At 34.6% G+C, this 25,740-nt stretch overlaps 2 protein-coding genes across 4 annotated transcripts in view; one reads left to right on the top strand and one right to left on the bottom strand.

Annotated features, from left to right (window-relative positions):
- Nucleotides 1–12,941: 12,941 nt before the first annotated feature.
- The window catches only part of LOC132603024 (probable plastidic glucose transporter 2), a 35,604-nt gene continuing 22,805 nt past the window's right edge, over nt 12,942–25,740 (bottom strand). For all 3 annotated transcript variants that reach the window (XR_009567955.1, XR_009567956.1, XM_060315879.1), the window contains one exon: nt 12,942–13,275. Coding sequence is in view for 1 of the 3 variants with exons in the window: in XM_060315879.1 (XP_060171862.1) it covers nt 13,164–13,275 (112 nt within the window). In the remaining 2 variants the exon portion in view is untranslated. The remainder of the gene's footprint in view (nt 13,276–25,740) is intronic.
- Nucleotides 19,043–25,456, top strand: LOC132603025 (G-type lectin S-receptor-like serine/threonine-protein kinase CES101). Its single transcript, XM_060315882.1, has 4 exons — nt 19,043–19,607; nt 20,127–20,364; nt 24,404–24,554; nt 25,031–25,456. The coding sequence occupies exons 1-4, from the start codon at nt 19,556–19,558 to the stop codon at nt 25,340–25,342; spliced, it is 753 nt and encodes a 250-aa protein (XP_060171865.1). The 5' UTR covers nt 19,043–19,555; the 3' UTR covers nt 25,343–25,456.

The raw sequence follows: 25,740 nt of genomic DNA, 5'->3' as shown, positions 1-25,740 counted from the left end.
TTTATGTCAAATCAATAAACATATATCAGGCATCTTACATATATGTACCTTTATTAAAAACCATGAATAGTTAATACATTTTGTGTTGAATACTAGAAAAATCTCTAGGAGAAACGTAATTACCTCTCACCTTTTTCCACATGATTAATAGAGAATTGGAAGACCTAGACATCAGTGGCCATAACTCATTAGAAATCATTGAAACTTGAAGTTACAATTGACTTGTTAAGTTCACGACGGAGAGCGGGTTGATGTGGGTAAAAGAAAAAAGATTAGCAAACTTTCGAAAAAGAGGTGCATATGTCACATTAGGTGAGTTCCACATCAAAAAAGGAGAGAAGAGTGAAATGCTAATAGTTAAGATAGGTAAATTTATAAATAATCATGCATTTTTCATCTCCTGTAATTGAAAAATAGCTATTGTTATGAAGTTTTAAATTTCACGCGTGGAACTCTATGGTCTGTATGGAGTTTCTTATGTGAAATTTGTACTTCCATGACGGTGGCTATGACAAGGTCAAGAAGTGATCAATGAGCGTTCTACATTCAAGACTACACAATCTCATGTGATACGCACGCTTTTAGACTCAATGATGACATAGTTAAAGGAAAAAATCTATGAGGTCCATCGCAAAAATAGACAATACGTGAGTTTCGATTGTGACATGTTGACATCTTACTCATTAAATTATATTGTGTCCATGGGTTAGACCTATGACTCTAATCAGTTAAAAAGTGGGTTTCATATATTTTTTTTTTTGGTCACTCCTGGCATGCAAAGTGCAGCTTAAATTCCCCCCCCCCCCCCCCCCCCCCCAAGATTATTCTCCACTTTCATGATGCAAAAGGAATGTCTTCAACATAAAGAAAATTCACGGTTCCCCATTGTTAAAGCATGAAAGGGAAGAGTGAGTGAGAGGTAACTATCACAACCCAAAGCCAATTTTTCACCATCTTGTGATTGATCATGACAATGCCATAGTAGTCTTCAATACAAGATCATGATCTGCCAAGTCATGAAGGTGATATTACAAAAGCAACTTTCATCAAGAAAATAAAAAAAAATTGTTCCTTTATGCTAATGTAGATTCAAAGTAATCTTTTAAATATATTCTAAAATCGTTTAGTTTTTTAAGGTTGTTAAAGGTGAGCGCTTTCAATCTTCGTCAAATATTTAATAAATTATGTATGTTAGATTTGTCAGAAATTGTGTGGAAAGGGATTTAACAAGAACTCGCATTTGAAGACGCAATAAATTAGGTCTATTTTCTAAAATCTAGTGGAATTGTTTGGAGATGAACTGTTGGGATCGAAATAATCAGGCATCATGCGGAAGCTTACAATTGTAAAACCTTGAACAATGATAAATCAGACGACAAAGAAAAACATACTAAAAGAGGCATAATATTCTAATGATATGGTTTGATCAATTGATCTACATATGAAAACTGATATCAAAGCATAAAAACTATTGGAAGAAAAATCTCCCCCTAAACAATACTCTCTAAAGGACTACATTGTGGATGCTATGTTGTTTTCTAGTTGTGAGAAGGAGGTCTTCAGTTTATAGATGTTCAAAATTTTTCCTCCAAGAAAAGGGTTACTCAAATATGGAAGATTTATATTTTCCTTTTGGAAAAAGTAAAATCAAATATGGTAAGAAAATCAGGGCAAAACCCTAACAAATCTCCCCTTTAGGCCGGGATTTTCTTGAAAAAAGTTGATCCGTCTTCTTCATAGATATAATCTTCATCACTGCTGCTTGCTATGATTAAAAGTAGACATGGGTTAAAAATTTGAGCCTTGTGCATTAAAAATGAACATAGGTTGAAAGTGGAGCCTATGCGTTAAAAGTGAACATGGGTTGAAATTGGCCCAAGCGTTTAAAGTAAGCAAAGGTTGAAAATTTGAGCTCATACGTTAAAAGTAAGCACGAGTTGAAAATTGGAGCTCATGCTTTAAAGTAAGCACGAGTTAAAAGTTGCTTTTGTTTTAAAAATATGCAGCAGTAGGATTGTTCAAAATATGATTGAAAATTGTTTCCACATGTAGTACTTCAGACTTTTTTTTTTGGTCAAAAAATCTTGATTATCGTCAAATTGGTTGCTCTTTATTTGAACCCGCCGAACAGTAACTTCTATTATTTCTGTGTTGCAACTATATTTATAGGATCTAATGAAACTTCCTGGTGTTTTTTTGTTAAATCTTTTGTTTTTCATAATTTTTTTCAAATTTAACGGACATAGTTTATTAAAATATTTGACGAAAACCAAAACTGCTCACTTTTGACAAATTTAAAGTAGCAAAACTACTTAAGAATATATTTTAGGAACTACACTTTGAATCTACTCAAGCATAAGTAACCTTTTTAATAGGGGCTAATTGTGCTTTCTCAAGTACACTGTTTACAGAACAACGTAAAAATTATTTAGAAGATACTCGAAACCAGCGACGTACTTTCTGAGAAGTAACTGTCATACTCTATGTGCAATCTCATCATGCTAGACACTAGAGGTGTACGTGAATCGGATTGGTTCAAATTTTTTAAACATCAAACCAAATTAATTGCATCGGATTTTAAAATTTCGATACCAAATCAAATTAATAAAATTTGGGTTTTTCAATTTCGGATTTTCTCGGGTTTTTTTTTTTTTTTTTTTGTCCCGGAATAATCTTGATACAAAACATATACACTTTTACTTCAAATATTTCTTTAGTCCTAGTAAGATACAACTATATAATTAAGGTGTTTCTTAAGAAAATAACATAAAATGTGAGAAGAGTGATGACATTGTATTAAAATATTTAACAAATAATAAAATTGGTTAAAATAAATATTGCGAATTAATAATCCATAAAAAAATGACCATAATCTAAAAATACTAAGTCATGCTAGAATAAATACAACTAACAAGTATTAGTTACATGACAAAGAAAAAAAAACTTAAGTTACGTATTTTCACTCTGAACCAATTATGCAAAACTAAATAATAGATATCCAACATTATTGTCATTCTTAGTGGTAGATTGAATTTCTTTTGTTAGCATTAGTGTTGAGTTGGTTTTGGTTTGGACTTTATTTGAGTTACTTACATCCATAGGATATAAAACATATTGACATTCAAAATTTTAAGTTCAAGCTTGAATAATATAATAATAGATAAAAAACTACGAAAAAAATTTAAGAAATATTTATAAATTACATTACAAATAAATATTTTTATGTATAAAATATTTTAAAAATTGAATACATATAATGTCTGGTTGGTTTGGTTCGGTTCGGTTTGACAGTTTTTAGCTAAAACCAAACCAAACCAATTATGGTCGGGTTTTTTTTTTCAACACCAAACCAAGTCAAACCAAATAACTTGTCGGGTTTTTTTCTCGGCTTGACTAGGTTTATCGGTTTGGTGCGGTTTGTCGGTTTACTTTGTACACCCCTACCAGACACTATTAAAAATTAGATATGCATATTTCTGACGAAATTTCTAATGAGACCCGTTGAAATTGTCCTTGTTGGAAAAAAAATTGACTTTTACCGGTATTCGTAAAGAATGATTTTTCAAAATCAACTCTAAAGTTCTATAAATATAAGAACTCTCAGAAATAGCGTAAGTTAATATCATTTGCAATATACATACTAGAACTTTTGTTGAGTCTAAAATGAAATTGTGTTGGTATTTCACTTAAAGAATATGTGGGTGATATCTCTTTAAGAATAATGATGTTTCACGACAAATGTAACTAATTAGCCTTTCTTCTTCTATTGTGTTTTCCAATTTTTCTCGCATTCCTATCACAAAAATATGAACCATAAGTTCAAACAAGACTCTATATGTACAGCTAGACTATATTCATTCATGAATTATTAGGTAAGTAGGACTAAATGATTGAATTCTTCCATGATTAAATGTTACACTTTGAAATATCAATTTGTACCCAAGTTTGTTTTTTCTCTCAAATTAAATGAAAGAGGACCAAACTCGAAGAGCTAGTTGCCATATTGGCTTGTTGGGGACCCCTCATTGCTTTTTTTGTGGTCCGACAAAATTCAATTCAAAGCACAATAATTTTTCTACAATAATTTATCTTTGTTCCTACGTAATCTCCTCATGCAAATGTCTTTTAATTTTCTTATTATATTAGTATATATGCATAATACTAATCACATGTTTGCAGACTTTATAGTGACTATGTCCTATTTATCATATCGAGTCCTATTTATCATAATGACAAGTTGACCATCATTACTCTAGTCAGCTTAGTTATTGATTGCAATTAATAACTAGCCGTTTTTCGATCCTATTTTTGAAAATAACTATTGCTTATAGAGTTTTAAATTTCACGTGTGAAGCTTCATGACAATACTTACAGTTTCATCTGTAGAATTTAAAAGATAATGGTAATTTCTCAATTGTAAGGGTTGAAAGAGGTTATTTGTGATTTTCACTCGATTTTTATTTTATTTGTAAGGCTCGAACCCGAGATTTTCTATTAAAAATAAAATGATGGTTTTTATTTCATGTATTTGTTCTGATGGAAGATAGCAAATACTCTATAGAGCTAATCGAGGGACACACCAGTTGTCCCGAACACATGTGATTATAAAATTCGAGTCCGGAGCCAAAATGACATGTTTTTGGAGCTAATACCCCCAAATAGGATGCCTTTTTTTTTTTATACCAAAATGAGTATTTCGTTGGTTATCCAACGAAATACTTGCAAGCAACACTGTTCCGATCCGGTATTTGTTGCGAAATGTAACAATTTTTTTTTTTTTGCATTTCGTTGGTATATGAACGAAATAGGATTTTTTTTTTGTATTTCATTTATTAAAAAACGAAATATGAATATATCTTTTTTTATTTCGTTCATATAAAAGCGAAATAGGAAAATATTTTTTTTTTTGTATTTCGTTGGTATATGAACGAAATAGGATAATTTTTTTTTTATTTCGTTTATAAAAAAATGAAATATGATTTTTTTTTATTTCGCTTATATAAAAACGAAATAGGAATATATATATATATATATATATATATATATATATATATATATATATATATATATATATATTTTGCATTTCGTTGGTATATGAACGAAATAGGATATTTTTTTTTTGCATTTCGTTTATATTCCAATGAAATAGGAAATTATAATTTTTTTTTCGTTTATATAAAAATGAAATAGGAATATATATATATATATATATATATATATATATATATATATATATATATATATTGTATTTCATTCATATACCGATGAAATAGGAAAATAATTTTTTTTTTCGTTAATATACCAACGAAATGTTTTGTTCCATTTCGCAGGTATATAACGAAAGCCCTTTTTTTTACTGTTTTTCTGCTCTTCATATCACTATGGTTTTAATTTTATTTTTTTGTTCATTTCTGTTGGTTCAATCAGTTTCAGACGAGCATTGAATAGTTGTCAAAATAATATCTTTTACATTTCGTGACTTAATTTACGATTTTTTTTTACTTTTCTCCGTTTATAAATATTGTCCTATCTTTACCTATGGTATATCCTTCGTCTTTCAATTTTTTTTATCCATCTCATATCTTTCGTCTATTGTTTTTCTCTTATCTATTTCATATTCTTTAACTTTTATTTTTTCTCTCATATATTTCATAAAAGATGACGAAAACTCATGTTAAAGTGTATTTATTTTGGGGTGGTGAAGTTGTGTATGAAACAGGTTCGGTTAGTTACAGCCGTGGTCCTGAAATAGGGAAAAGGTTTCCAATTTCCCTAAAATATGATCGTCTGCAACACGTCTTAAGGAGTAAAATGTTCGTAAATGATCCTGAATTATCGGTGGTTATAACCGGACGATGTCCAAGTTCATTTACAGCCGATGGTTCACCAATTTATGGTGAGATGCCAATTACGGACGATGAATCTTTATCGTCATTTCTTCGTTGTCCTGAGATTTTTAAAAATCACATATGCATAGCGGCGCTTGACATGTATGCTACAGTTCAACGCTCTACCCAGGTTGAAGTACCGACCGACAATGAGTTCGATTTTGGAGGTACTACATATCTCCCAAGTTTGAATATTGGTTTTTCAAGAGGTGTAGTTCAACAACAAACAATTGTAGGATTTGGTAGTCAGTCAAATGATACAACTAATTATGATACACAGTATGATGGTATGGCTTCAGCGCAGGATCATAACTTTGATTGGAGTGGGAAGAATCGTGAGACGGGTGGACCAAGTAATGGTAGTACGCAGTAGCATAATTTGAATTTTAATGTACGACACCCTTCACATCTTGGTCCAATTGAATTGGATAGTGATAAGTAAATATAATCATATTTTATTCACTTTATTCATGGATTGTATAATTGTGTTTGACTTGTAAATTCTATGAATTTTTCTTATTTATAGGCATAACGATTACGTTGACTCAGCTCACACAAATTGTGAGCAATAAAAATTTAGCTAATGATATAATAAATGAGTCGGATAGCGATAGTCCATTAGATCATGAAGGGACGGACGATGATCAATCGTCTGCCGACGGTGACGATTCTGATGAAGATGCTGCGGCCCCTAGTAATCTTGGTGTTAATTATCATTCAAATGTGATCCCATATTTGGATAATACAGAAGAAGTAGAACCGGAAGATTTTGCATACATGAGAGATAATGGGTCTGTTCGGGCTGCACTTTGGAATTCTAGTAATCCTAAAGTTATCAAATCAGGTTAGTTTGGTGCGACTAATTTTTTTAATAATATATTATTTTTGAATTTTGTGATTTTAATTGGTGTAATTAGGAGTTGATATTTTTCTTGTACATGCAAATAGGTATGTTATTTCACAGCAAGAAGCAAATGAAAGGTGCAGTGAGGCTCTATAATATAGCCCGCAAAAAAGAATTTAAAACAGATCAAGCCAAAGGTACATTTTGGAAGGTTATTTGCAAGCAGCATGAGGAAGGTTGTAGTTGGATGATCCGTTTTTCGTTGATCGGAAGTGGTATGTGGAAAGTAGGAAAAATGATTGAGCCATATAATTGTGACACGGATGATTATACAGAGGATCATTTCAATTTGAATAGCAACATGATTGTTACTTCGTTGATACCATATGTTATGATCAATGCACAAATCAGTATTAAGTTTGTTCAGGAAACTATAAAAGTCATCCATCACTATACTCCTATTTATAGAAAAGCGCAAAAAGGGCGTAAGAAAGCTTTTGAGATGGTGTATGGTGATTTCGAAGGTTCTTTTAGGGCATTGCCTCGATACATGGCTGCCCTAGAACATTTCAATCAGGGCATTATTGTTGAGTGGACACACGAGTCAACTACAATGCAAGGCGAACACATCTTCAAGTATATTTTCTAGGCCTTTAAACCAAGTATCGATGGATTCAAAAGTTGCAGGCCGGTCATCTCAATAGATGGCACCCATGTCTATGGTAAGTATTGATAAGTTGGTATTTTACCAACTTATTTCTTCTTTAATCTTAGATTGTTGCTATGTTTTGATTAAAAAAATAGTGCATTTAATGTCGTTTACTTCCATTTTATAGGTTTATGTGATTTAGAAGTGATCGGAAGAAACCAAGCGAAAATAAAGTAAAAAAGAGGCCAAATTGGACAAAAACTGCACAGTTTTGCAAAACTGTCAAAAGTGGACAGTTTTGCAACAGAACTGCAAAAAATGGGCAGAACTGCAAAAACTGAAATCTGGGGCATATTTTGAACTTGGAAAAATTAGGGCAGCTACAAAAGAGAGACTTGGGGCATATCATTAACATCTTTGGCCATTTTCCATACAAGCTTGGAGGCTAGGGTTTTATCTACACCATTGGAGGAGAAGATTGGAAGCACTGTAGTGAGATATTTCTTAATCCTTTCTTCAATTCCTTGTTTTGTATTGTATATCTATGTGTGTAGTATTTATTTTCTTCACTTGTATCTTGTTTATGGAAATATTCTATGATTAAAGTGTTGGATGAAACTCTTGTTTTGCTTATGTATTGAATGACTTTTATTTCTAATGAAGTGGGTTAATGTTTTTCTATCAACTCTTCATGCTTAAATGTCTTTTAATGGTTGCAAACATTATTTGTGCCTAAGTACTTTTACTTTGCTTGAGAAGGAAAGTGAAAGTTAGGAAAAGAGTTAGATAGCAAGGATTTGGGTCATTAAACCCATCTAATAACTTGAGCTAGAGATAGGATAGTTAATGTAACACCCCGTATCTTGGAACTAAGGTTAGACTCATATCATTAGAGTTTTAGTGGAAAAACTAAAGATTTGAACGTTTTGCGAAAATGGTTGATAAGCCTATTTCGGGCAGTGATAACTCCTTGATTAGTTGGGAATTTGGGAAAGTACCCTTAATGAAAGTTGTAGTATGTAGAAATACCTTTCTAACGATATAAGGAACAAGCCAATCAGAGATCGGAGCAAAGAGATATGATCGTCTCAATATGGCTAATAGTAAGACACTTAAAATTCGATAGAGTCGGCTAAATTTTCGATACGTCTGTCTTCCAGTCAACTTTGGTGAAAATCCGTTGGGAATTTGAGGAAACTTAAAACATGAAAGTTGTAGCCCTTTGAAATAGCTTTCCAACGGTATATTGTGGATCCCAAACAGAGATCTGTACAAGAAGTTATGTCCATTTTACCGAACACTGTGCAGAGCCGACACCGTAGCTCTTTCAGGCGCGTGGGGCGCGTGCGATGGCCCCGCATCGCCGGCCGATCGTGCAAGTCTGAGTATTTAGCTGCAGAACATTGCACGATGGTCCCGAATTGCAGAACAATCGCGAATCGGGTCAGATTCGGGTCAAAATGTCGGGTTACACATTTTTAGTTATATCTAAGGTTTGGGGTTTATTTCCCCAGCACCCCCTTTCACGAAAAATTACCCTAAAGTCAATAAGAACAAGTCCCAAGCCTCAAGAACCATACAAGGTAAGTATTATCATGATTCTAGGTTGAATTCAAGTCCTAATCTCTTTCTAACTTGAGTAAACCCTTCTAATCAATAGAGTTGTGAGTGGAACATTATTGTTGGGCGTGGAAACCCTAGACCTCGTATTCAAGAGGATTGGACGTCAAAAAGGTAATGCTTCTACACTCTAATCATTCATAATAGTGAATTGATGAGTTCTTGGGAGAATAGTAAATGTGTTTAGTAAAGAGAATTACACGAACTATAGTAGGGTTTTGGATTGTTGACTTGAGATTGTTATAATGATATGGGTGATGGATAATGATGTTAATTACACCTAATTAAGATTGTAGAATCACCTAGAAGTAATAGAATGAGAATTGGGTGAAGAAATCACCATTAATGGAGGCTGTGGAGCTTCATGCCCACTAAGTGTTTGATAAAATGCTTAGATGACCAAAGCATGAATATTATTGCTAATATAGAATCCCTTTGACTTGTATTGATATAGATCAAAGTTGAAAGGGTTGTCGAACATTGTATTACGCTCAAAGGCTGGAATTAAGGTATGTGAGGCTAACTATCTACGTTAGGGAATATTCATGATTCTCCCTACGCTTCATTCTTCATACTTGTCAGCAATTTGACTCAGAATATAGTTTAACCCTAGTTTCATGATATGATATAGAACTGTTATCTTCTAGGGTTGCAGTTACAGAATTCGTTCATGGTTATCACTTTGAACATCATGAACTCAGCACGTAATCTTTATAGACTTATGCATTGTTATCACATGAGTCTCAGTCAGTGTATAACCAGTTATTTGCATGACTCCCATAATTAGAAATAGTTATTATGCTATCAGCTATAGCCAGTCTCAGACTTGTAAATTGTTAACGTTGAACACCTGTATCTGTATATTTGGGCCCTAGGCCACAGTTTATGCATACGTATTGCTTGGGCCTGAGGCCACAGTTTTTGTGCACATTATTTGGGCCTTAGGCCACAGTTATATTTACAGTTTTACAGGTGATTCTTCATCCAGAACAGGGAGTACTTCAGCTTCTTGCTTTCATGTTTAGTTCAGTTTCAGTTTTAGTTTCAGTTCCAGTATTTTATTGCTTCAGTTGCTTTATATACCAGTACAATTCAAATGTGCTGATGTCCCTTTTTATTTCTTGGGGGCCTGCATCGCGCGATGCAGGCAACGATATACAGGTTGACGACTCAGCTATTTAGGAGTGCACGTATCAGCTACTGGTGAGCCCCAAATTCCTTCGGGGCGTTGTCAGCTATCCAGTTATTTCAGTTTATAGACAGCTTTGTTATTCATTACTCTTAGAGGCTTCATAGACACAGTTCAGATAGTCAGATATTTATTATGTTAGTCTTGTTGGAAGTTGTTCAGTTGTTTTAGTTTAAGCCATGTTGGCTACGTTCAGATACTTCAGATTGTCTAAGTATTTCCGCATTATGATATTTCAGTCAGATGTTTAGTTAATCAGCATGTGTTAGTTTTATTTTATAAATTAGTTATGTTTTGGTATCACATGTTGATTCAGCCAGCCAGTTGGTTCGCTCGGTCACATGCAGTTAGGTACCGGGTGCCGTGTTACGTCCAGGCCCAGGTTCGGGGCGTGACAGTTAACTTGAGGTTGAATTGATTGTGTTTAACATCACACTCTAAGACTTGAGAAAGCTTAGAGTGAAATTCATTGATTTGGTTGAGAGACTTTCAATGAGATTTTAGAAATCATTATCTATTAACATAAACCCGCTCATAGTTATAAAATTGTAAAATACATTGGATTGTTACTTGAGTGTAATTTCCCTTGTATCCATGCTTGTGGCCATTGATCATTTTACTTGCTTTCTAGGTTAGTTTACATTTCTGCATTAGTTATAATTTTCTCAAAACCAAAATATTATCTATCGTTTGGCTTTAGCTTAGTTGGTGAAAGTTCTTTACTTTCTTAATCGCCTAGCATATTATTCCCTGTGGGATCGACCCCGACTCATAGTTGGGTAAATTATATTGCATACGACCGTGTACACTTTCTCTTTGAGGAGTGAATTTGGAAGTTATCAAGTATGAGATGAAATTGTTGATTGCTGTTGGCATTGATGCAAACAGAAATATTTTTCCACTTGTATATGCTATAGTTGCACGTGAGAGCTATGAGTCATGGACTTGGTTTCTCAGTTTATTATGGAGACATGTTGTTTGTGATAGAAAAGGCATTGGTGTTACACCTTGTAGTCTTGTACGTGAAATCCATTAGGCGTTAGCTGTTTAAGTCTAGACGTGGAGCATTTCCTAGGATATAGGAGATTTCATGCATATATCTCATGGTTACGAGGGTTTAAGTTCATATAATGAGCTATGGAAGACTCAGGGACCAAGCAAATCAAGGAAAATAAGTTTGTCGAAAATTTGAAATAGGATTTTGAGTCAATTTTGGAGGGGTATATCTCTATGTATATTAGGAGTTTTAAGTTGGTTCAAAATCCTAAAATGAAGTTCGTCGAGTCTAGTTTCTAATGCAACAAACCGCTCGTCGATAGAACATCGGAGTAGAGAATTATAGACGTTACAAACTGAGCTGACAAAGCAGAAATAGAGCTGCTACAGTACCGCTATAATACTGCTACAGTACCGCCGACCTAGCCATTATAAAAGGGGTTAAAATCCCATTTTTCTTCATCAAAATTCTCCAAAACCTTCCAGAAAATTCAGCAAACAAAAGGGGCTCTTATATCACATAGAAGTGAGGATTTTGAGTAAAATTCAAGCTACGGAATATCAACCGAGGTCCGGACAACGTGTAGACGCAATTATAATTTCATTTTGTGTTGAAGTTAGCTTGGGAACAAGTAAACATTGAAGATATTGCTACTTTAGTAAACATAAGGTATGAATCATTGAATCTATTTCCTTATTGACATTGATTGAGGAATAGTTACAATAATAAAAGTTGTAGTTTGTTATATTGATGTTGTTGGCTTATGGATTGAGGTTTGAAGAGAATTTTGGATGAAATATATATATTTATCTTATAGATTATTGAGGATGTTGTTGTCGATGTTGTTGGTATTATTTGGGAATTGTTTTGGTATTTGGAGGAAGTCGATGATATAGGGGGAGATGCTGCCCAAATTTTCGTAACCCAAATTAGTCTCCCATAATTAGTACTTATAAGTTGAAGGAAATGCAATGAAAGTATGATTAATGATATGTATTTCTCGATATATAGGCTCGGGTGAAGGGCAAGCTTCGATGTAAGGAATTCTTTAAGTGGTGGCTCGATGGATAAGGTATGTAAGGTGTTCGTTTCCCTCTTTCTTTGGCACGAATCCAACTAGAATATAAACACAAGCGTTCCATAACAAATCCAGTCTATTCCCATGTCTTATATTTCAAATCTTAATGTCTTGTTATTTCATTGATTCGTGAAATATTATTTTATTTATCATCATCGATCACTCCTTTGGACTCGATATGAATTCCATAAGCTATTCGGAGGCTACCGACCTTATGTCACTCCGAAAGGCCAATATCAGATCATTGACTTCTCATCCAAAATCAGCTCCAGGATCAGGCTTTCCTCCCGCATCGCGGAAGGAAAGCGGAAGGTCTCAGGACTTTGCGCTTTCCGTCCGCATCGCTGAAGGAAAGCGGAATCCTGCATAGTTTTTCCGGTCCAGAGAGATGCTCTTGTTATTCCCAATGGTATATACTTATATATAAATGTAATACACTACTTTACTACACCGTGCCGCGCTATAGTCGGCCGGGCATGGCGCGTAGATGCGCACACCACTGCGGTGGGCATGTTATGATATTGCCCCGGACGCGGGCTAATGATGATAACACCGAGCCTTAATGGCCGGGCATGATTTTACATATATAACACCGAGCCTTATGGCCAGGCATGGCGCGTAGATGCACACACCACTGCAGTGGGCATGTTATGATATTGCCCCGGACGCGGGCTAATGATGATAACACCGAGCCTTAATGGCCGGGCATGATTTTACATATATAACACCGAGCCTTACGGCCGGGGATGGATACTATCTGTTATATAAGCATACAAATGATTTTATCATGCATTGTATTTTGTGCTACTTCCAGATGTTCGGTTTTCTTTTGCCTATATTAATGTCACATTTTATCTTAATTATGTTGTTACCCTCCTGCCTTACATACTCAGTACTTTTATCTGTACTGACGTCCCATTGCATAGGACACTGCATTTCGTGCTGCAGGCTCTGACAGAGTTATTGAGGAGCAACCGCAGTAAGATTTTCCAGCTTCAGTCATCGGACATCTGATCAAAAAATAGAAGAAAAAAGAAACAAAAAAGAGAGTAATAAGTCAAACATATTGTTCATGCATTTACATTTGTCTTGTAAAACTTAGCACCTGATTATTGAGGAACCATGCAAGGACTCTAGTTTTCCAAGTCATGATATAAGTTTTTATCACCACCAATCTCCATAGAAATTCATAGGAAATAGCTTAGAGCATGTGAGAAAATAATACCGAAGTATAATTTTGATGAGTTTAACTTTTATATACTAATAACGTTAAAAGAAAAATCCACAAAAAATATCAACATATTAAATTTGAATTCATGATTTTTGAAGTACAGTGAGATTAATGCTAAGAACCTTAAAGGTCGAACCTATCAAATTTGTATTCTGGATCCATCTCTATTGTTGTTTTTTGTGCAACAACAATAATGTAACAGATCTTCAAGAATACAATTCTAATAAGGGATTCAAACGAATATACAAAAGTACCACTCCTACAATTTGAACATGTCCTTCTCTTAACCGGGGGGGGGGGGGGGGGGTTGGGTTCAAAAGTGTATAAATATACGAAAAGGTTTTATTTACCCTACTTGCGGGGTGTAACTTTCCAACCTTCATGTGGCTCTGTCATTGTGCAATAATCCATAATTAAGTGGAACTACTTACTTGAAAAATAAAGCTTACACCGAGATAGTACTATTCATATTGTCAACGACTCAAATATCTTTTTTGTTTTTCATTGATCGTCTGGTATTCGTTTTGAAACTCCGACTAATCTTTATTCCTGATCTGTAAGGCTCATTAAAGGAGTAAATGATTGCTACCAGATTTTTTTTTCATTGCCAAGACTTAAACTTGAAACCTCTAGTCAAACGTCACTACAAGAAAGAATACATTTGCCAACAATTTTTTTTTTTTTTGTCATAGATAGACTATTGTTGCAAAAAGTACTTTTGACTACAATTTTTTTGTTGTTGCATAAACTTTTCCCAATAGCTATTGTTGCAACGACGTGCAATAAATTTTTTATTGTTGCTAAAAGTACTTTTTGCAATAACAGTCAATACTATGACAACAAAATTAAATTGTTTGGCAACAAAAAAAATTATTTTTTAAAAATTCATCATATATGCAACAATAAAACTAAGTTGTTGCCAAATACTGAATTTTGCCAACTATATTATTTTTGTCGCCAAAAGAGCTATTGCCATTTCTATGCTTTCTTGTAGTGTGTGGAAGAATACTATCTATCCAGCACTAAATCTTTGGTGGTCAATGACTCAATGCATATAAGTTAAGCAGTTCCTAGGAGGGTTTTTATTCCGGAGACTTAACCAATACCTCTGATTAAGGGCGAAAAGATTCTGATCCTTCACCACTAACCCTTGGCGGTTAATGACTCGATGTATATAAGTTGAATGCTTTTCAATTGAGTTAATGTACTTCATTCTTGTACCTCTTCTATGGCATTCAAAAACATTGCCATTCTTCTCTTCTTCCACACAATTCTCCAATCTCAACTACTCAACTCCATAGCAGTAGATCAAACATGGATAAAAGCTGGTTATTGGCAAAATGACATAACTAATTCTGCCAATATACAAAGCATCAATTCAACTCTTTACACTCACCTCATCTATGGCTTTGCTGAAATTAGTTTCAATGCATCAACCGATCAGATGATTGTCACAATATCAGATGATGAGCCATTTAAAAACTTCAATAGCATTGTTAAGAGGAAAAATCCATCCATCAAAACAATTTTATCAATTGGCGGAAAAGACCAATCTTCTTATGCATCTGATATGTACCTATTAATGTCCAGCACATAATTCCCTGGAAGAAAATACTTCATTGAATCATCCATCAAAATTGCGCGATTTTATGGTTTCGATGGACTTGATTTCTGCCGGCTTTGGCCTAGTTCGTCGCAAGACATGTCGAATTTGGCTACCCTTTTGGATGATTGGAGAGTTGCCATCGATTCAGAGTCCAAGAAATCGAAAAAAACTCGACTTTTTTTAACCATGACAGGTCAATACACACCATGGATTCAAGATTTGACTTTTCCAATTGAGTCAATGAGGAAAAACTTGGATTGGGTACATGTTATGGCATTTAATTACTATGAACCAGTGTCAACAAACAACACATCCCCTATTGCAGCATTGTATGATTCTACTAGTGATTTGAACACTGATTATGGGATTAATGCTTGGATTAAATCTGGTTTTCCTAGTCAAAAGCTTGTTTTGGGATTACCATTTTTTGGCTATGTGTGGACATTGGTTAGTCCTAAGGATAATAAAATTGGCGCGATCGGAACAGGGCCGGGACCGAAAGATTATTTGTATGCTACTGAAGCTGAAAAAGAGCCGTTCACAAGTACTGATGGTACGTTGAACTTCAATAATATCAAGAGAGGCATGATAAAATATCGCGCTAATAATTCGTCGTATAATTCAACTTATGTGATGAATTATGTCTCTATCGGGACAAGTTGGGTTGGTTTTGATGATGTTGAGGCAGTGAAAACCAAAGTTGCCTATGCAAAAGAGAGGAATTGAAGGGCTATGTGGCATGGCAAGTCTCATATGACTGGAATTCAGTTCTTTCTCAGGCTGCATCAGGAGGTAACTAATTACATGTTTTTTTTGCCTACGTATTCTGTATTCGATATTGTCAAGATTCTCACGTTGATCATGGATTAGTGATTTGATCTCTTTATACGATCTTGAGTAATTCTTACCTCATGAGTGAGTTTTTGGGGTTGAGTTAAGTTCAATGTCCATTTTTCATTATGGTGTCAGAGCCAGATCCATCTTAATTTTTTATTACCGATGTTGGACCACCATATTATGTCATTCGCATTCCAGTTGGTGAGCCTGAGTGTGCAGGGTGTCAAAATCCCACATCGGTTGTCGATGAGTGATTCTGTTTTTTTATATGGTTCTTGGAAAATTCATTACTTCATGAGCTAACTTTTGAAGTTGAGTTAGATTCAACGTCCACTTCTTATCATAGTATCAGAACCAAACTGATCCCCATTCTTGGTTACTCAATGTTGGGCCCCTATATGATATTGCTCGCGCTCCAGTTGGTAGGCCCGGGCATGCGGGGGTGTCAGAGTCCCCACATCGGTTGTGGATGGATGATCTAGTCTCTTATATGCTTTTGGACAATTGTCACCTTAGGAACTAGCTTGACTCACCGTACATTTCATTTCATATCAGAAATTTACTAATCTGACTAATCTGGATTGATACTGGATAAGGCTTATAAGGGAGTAAAGCTCTTCCTACCAAAAAGTTCTAAATTCCCAGGGCTCAAAGAATTGCATTATTCATTTGTTATTCAATTCTTTCTTTCTTTATATATCAGAATGTCTCAAAATTTTGTTTTCATTGTTAGAAGTTGAAGATATACAAGGAGGAGTAGAAGGGGCAATTGATCAATCAGGGAAGCAATTCAAGAAGAAAAAACTCAATCGACTATTTCTCATTTTGATTCCAGTGGCATCTGTATTGATGTTATTGTTGGTTGTCTTTACACTATGTCTACGAAGGAGAAAAGTACTTAAATTTCGAGGTGATTTTTTAATTTGTTATTCTTTTGTTACTATTTTCTTATTAGTTCGTTTAAAAAGAAATACAAATTTTTCTATCAGGGAAAAAATTATTTATAAGTTTCTCATAATATACGAGTGAGTTTCCGCCGATCCAGATGTGCCAAAGATTGAGGACTATGAGGGTACGGTGCTATCCTTGTACTTTGTTTGTTGCACATGGCCTAATGTACACTTGCCCCCTTTTTCTCCTGTTTCAATTTATGTGAACCTATTTGCTTTTTAGTTCGTGTCAAAATGAATGACTTCTTTCCTAATTTGGAAACATTTTATAATAGGTTAATTACATTTTGGCATACATATTCATTATACTATTAATGCATATAACTTAAAAGGTATTATGATTAACGAAAAACTTAGTGAGAAAGCCAGCAAATGCTTTAATTGCTTGTGTTACACGTTAAGCTTTGGTATAATGGTGAGACAGTAGCTCGTAAAGTATTAGCTAGAGGCACTTTTTAGATTTGACTCCTACTCATATAGAGATATCATACCACAAATACAAATACAAATCTAGTAATTAAATATGTTATTTTTTTAAAAAATTGTACATATAACCACTTCAGATATGCGGTGTTTGAAGTTACATATGAGTGAAGTTCATGAATTTCTGCCTGAAGTTCAGATAAAATTGTTTGGACTTTAATCCTTTTTGCCTCAACTTCAGCCATATATAACTGAAGTTAGTTAATTGTTGCCTGCACTTCAGTTATACACGACTGAAGTTCATTCATTTTTTCCCGACTTCAGTCAATTTTGCCTGACTTCAGCCATATGTGTATGAACTGGGGACAAAAATGGCTGAAGTCAAGCAACAAAGACTAAACTTTAGCCACACGTATGGCTGAAGTTTTAGCAAATCGCTAAAGTCTAGCAAAAATGTATGAACTTCAATCATATGTGCCTGAACTTCAGTCCTATGAAACTTCAAACATTGTGCCTGAAGTTTAACTTTGTCAAGACTAACTTCACATCATATGTCTGAAGGCTTTTGAACTTTGAAGTGGGTAGTGTATACATATAAAAATTTAAAAAATTAGCACAGGTTAAATGCCTGCATCAAAAACCAATATATGTGCACTTTTCCCGGTGTAGAAACATCCCATTACTAACCAAATATCAAAATTTATAAAAAGAAATTTTGTTACCCTTTTTTTCTTTTTTGGTGTTTAACTTATATTGGAGTGAGGGAGGAATTCGAGGAACAAATTGGGAGGCAAAAGTAAAGCAAGAAAAGGTGAGGAGAGCAGCAATTTGCAGGTTTTCAGTTTTAATGAGATAAAGGAAGCTACAAATGATTTTTCATTTAACAATAAGCTTGGACAAGGTGGATACGGACCTGTTTACAAGGTAAAATCTTTTGGAGATTTAAGAGTTTCAACATCTTTTTCTTCATTTGGAGAAAGGCTAAGTTTGTCTTCATAGTATGCGAAATTGAGTAATTTTGCTGACCAATAAACTTTTGATCTATTAATATCCCACTCCCTCGCTTATGAAAAAGTTTTTTTTTTTTTGGTCAAATAAATACTGATAATTTATCTTCTTTTAAAATTTATGTCTGCTTTACGGGGTTGTTGTTGTTGTTGTTGTAATATTTATGTCTGTTATATTAATTTTAAAAAATTTATTAAAAATTAAGGATTGATGGAGCTTACTCCGGTGCCTTTCAGGCTTACGCCCCATATTTAATAAAATGTCTCACTTTATGTTCGCGACTTTTAAAACACTGCAAACAGTACAACTATACAAGATAGGAGCTAAAATAATAAGGGAAAAGGGTTAAAAATACCCCTCTACTTTTAAAAAAGGGCTAAAAATATCCTCCGAATTTATTTTGGGTCAAAAATACCCCTCTTATCCTTAAAGTTTTCAAATATGCCCCTGTCTTGACGGAAATTATCCCCCAAAATAACCTGAAATCATTTTTTAAACCCACTCTGTCATTTAAACCCGACTCAACTAAATAATAACCTATAAGATCTCCTTATTCCCCCAATTTCCTCAAATTTCAAACCTACATATTAGGGGAATAAGAGAATCTTATGGGTTATTATTTAGTTGGATCGGGTTTAAATGATGGATGGAAAGGGCTTAAAAAATAATTTTGGGTTATTTTGGGGGATAATTTCCGTCAAGATAGGGGTATATTTGAAAACTTTAAGGATGATAGGGGTATTTTTGACCCAAAATAAGTTCGGAGGATATTTTAGCCCTTTTTCCAAAATAGAGGGGTATTTTTGACCCTTTTCCCAAATAATAATGAAATAGAATTGCCAGCCACATAGTTAAGTATTTGATGGATATCAAAACTATAATATTTTGACAAATTTAAAGATCTAGATCTGCTCAAAAATATATTTAAGGAACTATTTAATACTTACCCCAAACATATGGTTTTCTCAACTTTTGTACTTGTAGGATTTTCTTATATAGTTATTATCTTAACCATTTGTCATATTTATGCTTTACGGCAAAACATAATTTAGCGTATAATTCATTAATCCAAATAGGGAAAGTTGAGAAATGGGAAAGAAATAGCAGTGAAAAGGCTATCAGAGACTTCAAATCAAGGATTGGAAGAGTTTGAAAATGAAGTGATCCTTACAGCAAAATTACAACATGTAAATCTTGTAAGAGTTGTGGGATTTTGCATTAAAAGAAAAGAAAAGATGTTGGTGTATGAACATATGCCCAACAAGAGCTTGGACTGTTACATTTACAGTAAGTAATCCTTTCCCCCTCTCTCTTTTTAATGGTGTTTGGTTAATTAAGTTTATAAGCTAGTCAAATTGATTTATATTTTTCAGCTGATCTCGTTGGGTAAACATAAAAAATGCTCATAAGCCAAAATTAGCTAAAAGTCATAAGTTGACCATTCTCAACTTATGACTTTTCAGCTTATAAACACTTTTATTTTGATCAAGTTCTCAACATATCTTTTCAATATAAAATCCCTAACTTTTCTTTGGTCATTCTAGCAAGAGAACAACTTATCAGCATTTCTTTTTACCAAACACTTCAATTCCTTATTATTAGTTTCTGCATTTCTATATCGTAAAAATAGTACTTAGACTTAGTTACCAGAAAATAACGTAAGTAACCTTCTATGAAGTTTAAATTACACGGATAATATAAATTACTTATTACACCATTAATAAATATAAAATATTGTATACATCCACTAACAACTTTAATTTTATCTTTTTTTTTTCACATCAACTTGATTTTTTTCACACATAGATCAAGGCAGACGACTACTTCTAGACTGGGGAAAAAGAGTGCAGATAATTGAAGGCATAATTCAGGGGTTGCTATACCTCCAAGAATACTCAAGATTAACAATCATTCATAGGGATTTGAAAGCCAACAATATTCTATTGGACACTCACATGAAATCAAAGATATCTGACTTTGGAATGGCAAGAATGTTTAAGGAGGATGAAGTTGAAGCAAATACAGACAGAATAGTTGGAACACTGTAAGCAGTATCTATATTTTTCTTTAATTTACAATACCTTTTCAGTATTTGCTTTAGGGGTAAAGCTGTTATATCCCGTATTTTGCGTATTCGGATAATTCAAGACAATTGCAAGAAGTCAAGGGTAAGACTATTTTCCAATTTATTTTAACGTATGAGTTGTTTATTAGTATGGAAATATTAAGAAAGACTAAGAGTAAAAAAGAAAATTCGCAAGATGGCTCATAGAAAAATGGAGAAAGGCCAAGGGCAAATTTGAAATTTGAAAAATAAATTTTCATGAATTGCAAAAAAAAAAAAAAAAAAAGATTGGGCTTGGATAATTTGGGCAAAAGTGGCCGGCCAAGGTGGTGGGTTTTAGCCCACATGGATTAATTTTACATGTGCATAAAAGATGACTTAAAGGTCACATTTCTCATCTTTATCCATAGAGGGTTCAAGAAGCTTGGAGAGGAAAGAAAGGAGAGGCCTATTCGGCCATGGAAAAAAAATTGAAGTCCAAAAATTTTGATCCAAATATTATTTTCTTCTAGCTTTTCTACTAATTGGAAGGTCCTCTTTAACGTGGGAGAGTTGTTGGAGCAAGCCAAACTCTTATTGGTGCCAATTACAACCTTAACCAAGTTGAGAAGTGAAGTGAAAAAAAAGGTAAGGATTAATCTCCTTTTACATGTGTTATAAATGATTTGTGCATGTTGTGGTATGTGGAAATGAATGAGATTCATGAAATTATGGTGTTGAAGTTGTAGCCGTGCATATGTTGTGTTGTGTAGGAGTGGAGAACTAATTTTATTTAGTATTTTTGGATTGTGTGTTGTGGATTCTATGATGTTAAATGAAGAATTAATGGTTTGAAATGAAGTTGAAATTGTTGTGGGAGTGTTGAAGAAGTTAGTATAACATTAGTATGGTTTCTTATACTTGTAGGAATGATATTGCTAATGTGTAGCTTGTAAATGTAATTCATGAATTTGGAAGCGAGACATGTGTTTGGAATATTGTAAGTTGGGTTGTTGTGTTTGAATTTGAAAGAAGGAAATGTGTCGTTCTTATTCTTATTGAATTTGGAAGGTTTTGGACAAAGTAATATGTTGATTGGGTTGTTTGGAATATTATGAGAATTGTTTGAAGTATTCTTGAACCATGTTAGAATATATTTGGATTGATTGTTGAAGTTGTTAGTAAGATTGTTGGTAATGTTGTTGATAATTTGACCGAGTTGAATTCTCGAATTGTTGTTGGTAAAATGGTCGAGTTAGATTCTCGGGGATGGTGTATTTACAGGGGAAATGCTCTCGAAATTTCAAGAGAATATAAATGAATTCATTTGAAAGGCTAAGACGAGCATATGTCGATGAATCTAATGATTATGTCAATTCTCTTGAATGTAGACTAGCAAGTTGGGACAAATAAGCGTAGCTAATTGGACGAGGGACTGGTATGTAAAGCCTAACCTTTCTTTCTCTTGGCATGTCCTAGCGCTGAGTAAGCTGTGATACTTATCTAGGGGTAACTCTATTCTTGATTCCGAGCTTGTTTGCGATTCTTATTCACTTCTTGATGTGAGTATGCTTAGTATAGTCGATATTATTATATGATTGAATAACGAGCAAAGCGTAAAGAGTTCTTGTTTTTAAAAGAGTTCTATAAGTATTAATGTCCCTATCTTTCGTAGACAGTCTCGGATTGCTTTAAAACGTTCGTAGAGGTTTCTATAATGAATAACGTCCCTAACTTTCATATAGGTAGATGACGTATATGTACGACTTCAAAGAGATTCCTATTCTGAGAGCCACTAGGATGGCCAACGTTCTTGACTTCCTTAAGCTGTTTCATATGGTTTTGATGTTTATCTATGATGTCCGAAGCTCGGTTGATATGTTTCCGAATGGCATTCGAGAGATAATTAATATGACTAATGTCTTGATTTTCAAATGATAGCACATTTGATTATTCCGTGAGTCTTTGATAGATTTTGATACGTAGATACGGTTCCAAAAGCTCTATTTGATTTGATCTGTAACGATAACCGAAAGGTACTTGGTATGATTGTTGCTTTGATTTTTCAAAAATAGCTTCTGAAACATTTGTAGAAGGTTCTGTACTTCAAACGCTCATAACTTTCTTATACTAAACCGGATTGATCCAAAACTTGTTTCTGAGTCTTCAGGCGTCGGTAAGTATACTTATACATCGAGCCTTAAAAGTTGATTTATGTGCATTTAGTTTCCTACCGCTCGGCTCGTGCATATGGTTGTTAGCTTCCTTATACTAACTCGGATTTACTTGAAACGTGTTTGTGGTTTATTAACGATTTCAAGAAAATTAGTTTTGTACTAAAGCAAACATAAACTTGATTTTCAAAAACCACTCCGAAGGGGGTGCGAGATTTTGCTAGTTCGTTTCATTTACGATTTGTGTTACACTCCATAACATCATTTCTTTGTATTGATATTCGTGGGTTAAGTTGTGTTGACACCATTAGCATTAGGGGCTATTATTATTATCATTATTATTATGTCGGGATCGGCATGCCTGAAGGGGCCAGGGTAGTCGCATGTCGGAACCGGCATGCCCGAAGGGGCGACCATTATTATTATGTTGGGACCGGCATGCCCGAAGGGGCCAGGATAACCGTATGTCGGAACTGGCATGCTCGAAGGGGCCATCATTATTATGTTGGGACCGGCATGCCCGAAGGGGCCAGGATAGCTGTATGTCGGAACCGGCATGCCCGAAGGGGCCAGGATAGTCTTATGTCGGAACCAGCACGCCCGAAGGGGCCATCATCATTGTTATGCTGGAGGCGGCATGCCCGAAGGGGCCAGGATAGTATTATGCCGGAAGCAGCATGCCCGAAGGGGCCATCATTATTATTATGCTGGGAGCGGCCGTCCGAAGGGACTATTGGGATACTATATTTATATTGTGTATGCTAGAGTTGTGAGGGACACTGCAGGGCACAGTTTAAAATGCTATTCCAGGTTACTTCCAGGTTGCTTCTAAACTGGTTTACTGTTACGCCTTTCCTTGTTTATGATTCAGTGATGCTTTACATATTCAGTACATATTCCGTACTGACCCCCTTTCTTCGGGGGCTGCGTTTCATGCCGCGCAGGTACACCCAGATGAGTAGAAGATGTTGCAGCTGAATTGGTGAGCTCCATTTCCTTCCGGAGTGTTGCCGAGTCTGAGTATTCATGATTATGGTATTTCGTCTATATTAGAGACTTTGCAGACAGCGTCCTGTGATACGTTTGTCGAGATGTCGACAGAGTGATGTCAGCTGAACTATTTGTGTATGTTATAAAAGTATGTATTTTCAGACGATTTCAGTTGGTAAAAAGTGCGAAATTGATTAAAAGTTTTCATAATCGTTGTAAAGATAATGATCCCTATGTGAAGACGTTTCATGTTTTTAAAAGTTTTTGAAATGACAGGTTTTGATAGAGCGAGTGTTTAAGGGTTCGCTCGACTCTGATGAGAGTCGGGTGCCCATCATGCCCTATCAAGATGAGGGTGTGACAAAAGCACCCCCTACCAAAAGTAACTCCATATCCAGAGTTTGAACCTGAGATTAACGCCGTTAAATGGGCGAGGTGGGATAAATTTGGGTGGATCAAAATGGGTTTAGTAAATAAATGAGCAGGTTACAAAAGTTACTTGGCCGACATGAGCTTAGAAATGAGTCATAACCCAATCCGCTTGACACTTAGTTTTAGTTTCTTTGTCTGGGTTGCTGTTGTTGCTTATGTTGTCTATGTTCTTATAATTTGTTTCAGTACTTAATATTTTTTTTTCTTTTCTATGGCTATGTATAACATCGAGCAAAAAAATGTACCTTTCTAAAAATATTTTAACAAGATTTCTCACGAGTCAATTTGAGCTAAATTCACGCACTACTTTTAAATAGGCTGAAGTAGCAGATGGGTCAAAATGAGTTGAGTTACTAATTGAACGGTTTACTAATCCGCCCAAACTTGAGCGGATTGGTCGGATCATGTTTTAATGAGCTACTTATCATATACATTTATTGCAGGGGTTATATTCCACCTGAATATGTAGAGCAGGGCATCTATTCAATGAAATCTGATGTTTTCAGTTTTGGAGTACTTCTTCTTCAAATCATAAGTGGAAAGAAGAATACATGCCTACGTGGTTCAGATGAACAACTAAACCTTCTTGAATATGTGAGTAATTATGATAAATTTGAATTTGTTTTCATGTTGTGGTGAGAAGGTTCAAAATTGCTCATGTACTATACAAAATAGCTTAATTTTATCTTTTATCAAACTTTCGGTCCATTAATACTCTTATGGTTAACAATTGTCTTATATTTTCGTTTGTCACTAACAAAACTCCAGCGTTAAAGGCTGGACTCCACGTGTCTATATTCTTGATGAAAAAATATTTAAATGTACCCCTTAGCTTTTCATTATGGTTTAGATTTACCCTCACGCTAGAGTTCCGTCAAGGATCAAGGACAAAACTGAGACTTCCACCTAATGGCGGGGGGTAAGATTAGACCAAACTTTTAACGGATGGCAAAATTGAACAATTTCTCAAATAGTATATGGCATATTTGACCCTTCTCCCCTTGCATAGTTACATGCGTCTACTTAATTATACTTGTATAAAGATTCCTAACTGAATATTAATAATGCAGGCATTTGAGATGTGGAAAGAAGGTAAAGGAATGGAGTTTATGGATGAGTCACTTGATGATACAACATCATCTTGCAAACTATTGAATTGCATGCAAATTGCACTATTATATGTCCAAAAAAATCCATTGGAAAGGCCTACAATGTTGGCAGTTTCCAATATGTTCAAGAATATTGCAAATTTAGCTATGGTTTCTCCCAAGAGGCCTGCATTTTCTACAAGGGAAGATGAAGAAGGTGACAATGTGAAAGGGGAATCGCTGGAAATCGAAGAAGTTGACACTGCAACTATTACACAATTGGTTGCAAGATGATATGTATTATTCCTTTTCCTACTTTATAGGATTTTATGCAGTGGAGGCTCAAATATAATTAACACTTCAACCATTATTTATAGGTAAGAGCTAGTGGCGGATCCAACATTTTAATTTGATGGGTTCAGCCTCTGAAACTTTTACCACTAAAATCATAAATTTTTTGAACTTATGGGCTCAAAATGTATTTTAAAATGTTAGTAATTTTTCACACACACACACACACACTCATGTCCAGTCCAAAATCATGACACGTATTACACGCTTTGGTCCAAAAGATTTTAGAGATTTGTCTCTTGGGCTGCAAGCATCGAGCCCAAAACCACACGTATCATATGAACTTGTTTTTTGTCTTATACACTTCACTTCTCTATTTTCGAGGTGGGACATGCCTTAGG

Source organism: Lycium barbarum, chromosome 7 (genome assembly GCF_019175385.1).
Source record: "Lycium barbarum isolate Lr01 chromosome 7, ASM1917538v2, whole genome shotgun sequence".
Lineage (NCBI taxonomy): Eukaryota > Viridiplantae > Streptophyta > Magnoliopsida > Solanales > Solanaceae > Lycium > Lycium barbarum.
Note: the sequence above shows the minus strand (reverse complement) of the source record. Positions and strands in the feature narration are given on the sequence as shown.